Raw genomic sequence first — 3,379 nt, forward strand, 5'->3', positions numbered from 1 at the left:
GGTGAATCCGGAGGGAAGGGAAGGTAGGGAAAGGAAGAGGTGGGGGATTCGTCTGCAGGTTCGAGTGGCATTCGGAAAGTAGAGGGAGGGGGCTGATAGACTGAATGGTGGGGGTGGGAGTTGGGCCGTTGTATAGAAAGGCTCCAGGGAACGCCTGCGCTGGCGGGGCGGCCGCCGAAGCCGCTGCACTACAGGAAGACCCTGAAAGAGGACGCCTCTGCCATGCGGGTGGCCCGGTTGGGTTGGGATGAGGAGGGTGGAAAAACGGGGGTTGTGGTTTTGGTGCTGGGGAAGAGATTCAACTGCCATGCTGTGGCAGTGAAATTTATGAACTATAGTTCATCTGCATAAATCATTTGTAAAACTGAGATTTAGACAAAATGATTAGCTGTTATCTTGGCATCTCATCTGAAGCAACGCTAGAGAGAGAGAACAAGGAAATGTTATTTTAAGCCCGCTCCTCTTTCCTTTCTTGGAAAGGCTAATTGGTGGACTCTCGTAGTGCCTGCCACCATACCTGTTTTTTCTGGTCTGTACCTTGAATTTGAGAAACATAACACATCTCAAAATTTGTGACTGCTTTGTCTTTGAGGCATCAAAACGGGGATTACTAATTATACCAGCCTTTCCTAAATGGGCGAAAAGTCTATGAACTAAGTTTATTGTTTCTCGCAAGATCCATGCCGCAGCGAACCGAAGGTCTTTTTATTTACCAGTTGCGCTCGCCAAAAATGCAATATCGCCGCGGCTAATTCATGAAATATGTTGTTTAAACATTTTTCAAAATTATCAGAATATGAAATTGATAAAAACAACAACTTTTTTTTAGGGCGGTTTGCCTTGCGTACACTGACATCTCTCTTCGTTTAGTGCTTTCCCTACTAGGTGATTTATTTAATTAGACCCTGTGTGTGTTTGTGTATGGGGGGGGGGGGGGCTGTGGCATTTCACTTCATTTCTCTATACATCGCTTGAGCGAAACTAACTTCCCCAATGGTACAACACACGTGCTTGGAATTCCACACCAACATAATGCATAGCATTTCATATGGCCCTTGGTTAGATCTCCGAGGAACGCGGATTTCGTTTGAAGGTAAACACGCCGTGGAGTGCTGAGTCCAGAGATGGACCAGGGCCGGGCCCGCGCGGCGGAGCGATGGTGGCGGCGGACGGGTGCAGAACGCTTTGGCATTTTGTATGTTTTGGGAATGTGAGCGTGTACGAGTGCGTCCGCCCCGCCCCGCCCCTCCCCCCACCGAGCCCAATTACGTATAAAGTTCGTGTGACATCAACGGACATCGCTCATGTCGTCGCCTCAAAGCGCAGCGGTCCCCGCAGTGTGTGCCCAACGTCCCTGTCGAACTAGAAAGGAGGTCAAAACCAAAGTTGTTGTTTTTTTTTTCTTAAAAAAAAAAAAAAAAAAAAACTCGGTAAAAACAACGCCTGGTTTTTAAGCAGACTGGTGAAAACCAAGCAGCTTCTTGAGATTTTAAGACAGAGACTGGTTGGTTTAGTCCGGTTTGACAGTTGTTTCCACCTTGAAAGGATGATACTTTAATACTTGATGTTCTATGAAATCCATGAGTCCATCTACCAAATCTAAGCTCGACCGCCAACAGGACAACAAATTATTGCCTTCGTTTTTAGCACAATCTGAGCAAAAATAGCACGAAAGTTTCTTTATCGAACAAAAAACCATAGCATTGTCGGCTACTAACTGCAGCTCTGCGGACCTGTCCGTCCGACCCATTATTTCTTTTCCTTTTTTCCGTCCCATGTGGTTCTTTGGTGTCAGCGGCGCCTGTAAGCGGTGGATAATTACCGAGACATGGCCCGGCACGGGTGGGAGCTAGAGGTCAGGGGAAGGGGAAGCTGGAGAGGGCAGGGCCCTGCAGGGGCGCGCGCCCCCTTCTCTTTCCTTTCCCAGTGTTTATTAGATTATCGTCGGGACTGGTGCCCCGCTGCATTCGGTCGCTCCACTCCGCTCCTCCTCCTGCGCTGCTGCTGCGGCCATCACCGCGCTCTTTTGCATAGCGCGACACGCGAAGATAAAAAGAGCGAAGGGGGCGACAAGCCGGCCCTGTGTGAACTGTATTAATCTCTCTCTCTCTCTCTGGAGCCCAGAGGCGAGCAGGTTCCATCACGAGATGTAAAAACATTTCATCAACCTATTTTTTCACCAAAGGTATTGTGTTGACTGCAGACTCTGCATACTTGGGATCATCAGTGAAGTTTGTCTATCATTTTGCAGTCACAAAAACTGCCAAGTTGAGGCAATGCCAGCTGCCATGGCGCCTGAGTGGTAGGCAACATCGTGTATGCAGTGCATACGTGTATTGCGGGGTGGCCTACCCCGAGTTTCGCAGGCGTCAAGGAAAGCATGGTCGCAGAAACAAAACCCCAAAACCCTCAAAACAAAACATACAAAAATACACCAAAATGATAAATGATGCAGGACCAGCACCGTTGTCTCTGTGGAGTAGTCCGGTGTTTGATCTTAGACCAGAGTACGGAGGAGAGGAGTGACTATCGAGCCGGTGTAGGAGGACATTCGTGCCCTAGGGAATTTGTGCAATAGGTGATGCCCGCGGGCATCTGTACCCACCTTGCAAAAAGGGGGTACAAATCTCCTGAGGCATTTGTACCCCCCTGTACCAAGGGGTCAAATCGCCTAGGAGGCACCTCCTGCACCAGGTACCCCCGGGTACAAATCGCCTGGGCGATTTGTACTTGGGAATCGACGGGGGGTACAAATACCCTAGGCGATTTATACCTCTCCTTGGGAGGGGCCAAAGCGGGTTGGGTGAACAACGAACGACGTGCTCGCTGTGAGCACGCGACCGGGCCGGACTAGAGTCCCGGACGGGGCGGGCTGCTAGGCGGCCTGCTCGGCGGCCTGCTCGGCGGCCTACTCGGCGGCCTGTCGAAGGGGTTGCCTACCCTCCTCTCTGCACCGTCTGCACGTGTGTCCTTGACAGCTCCTGTCTGCTCGCCCTGCCCCAAACCCCACGATGACTTTTCAAAGGATTCCGTTCGGTTCGGTGCAGCAAAACAAAACAAGGAAAAACGAAAATAAAAAGTGATGAAAAAGGCCTGCAGTGCGCCGGGCCGGGCAGAGAATGAACGGAACGATCGCTTTCACGGACTCTCATGGCCCAGTGAAACAGAGAGGGAAAAAATGCTGAAAAGGGAAAGAGCGGTTAACGTATGTTAATGAAATTGGAGGAAAGTGCACGCTGGCTACTGCTGTTACTGTCTCTGGAGGCAGAGAGTCCTGCTTGGTCGGGTAGGGGCATCGAAGGGGCGCAAGGGTTATGGGTAGCAGGATCTCTCTCTCTCTCTCTCTCTCTCTCTCTCTCTCTCTCTCTCTCTCTCTCTC

The 3,379-nt window shown here is 50.6% G+C and overlaps 1 protein-coding gene across 1 annotated transcript in view; it reads right to left on the reverse strand.

The window, feature by feature from the left end:
* Positions 1-595: 595 nt before the first annotated feature.
* The window catches only part of LOC113210003 (ion transport peptide), a 189,205-nt gene continuing 186,421 nt past the window's right edge, over positions 596-3,379 (reverse strand). The window contains exon 3 of the mRNA XM_052273886.1: positions 596-629. Within this exon, the coding sequence (XP_052129846.1) occupies positions 611-629 (19 nt within the window). The 3' untranslated portion in view covers positions 596-610. The remainder of the gene's footprint in view (positions 630-3,379) is intronic.

The sequence above is a fragment of the Frankliniella occidentalis genome, unplaced genomic scaffold (assembly GCF_000697945.3).
Source record: "Frankliniella occidentalis isolate FOCC.00 unplaced genomic scaffold, Focc_3.1 Scaffold7, whole genome shotgun sequence".
Taxonomy (NCBI): Eukaryota; Metazoa; Arthropoda; class Insecta; order Thysanoptera; family Thripidae; genus Frankliniella; species Frankliniella occidentalis.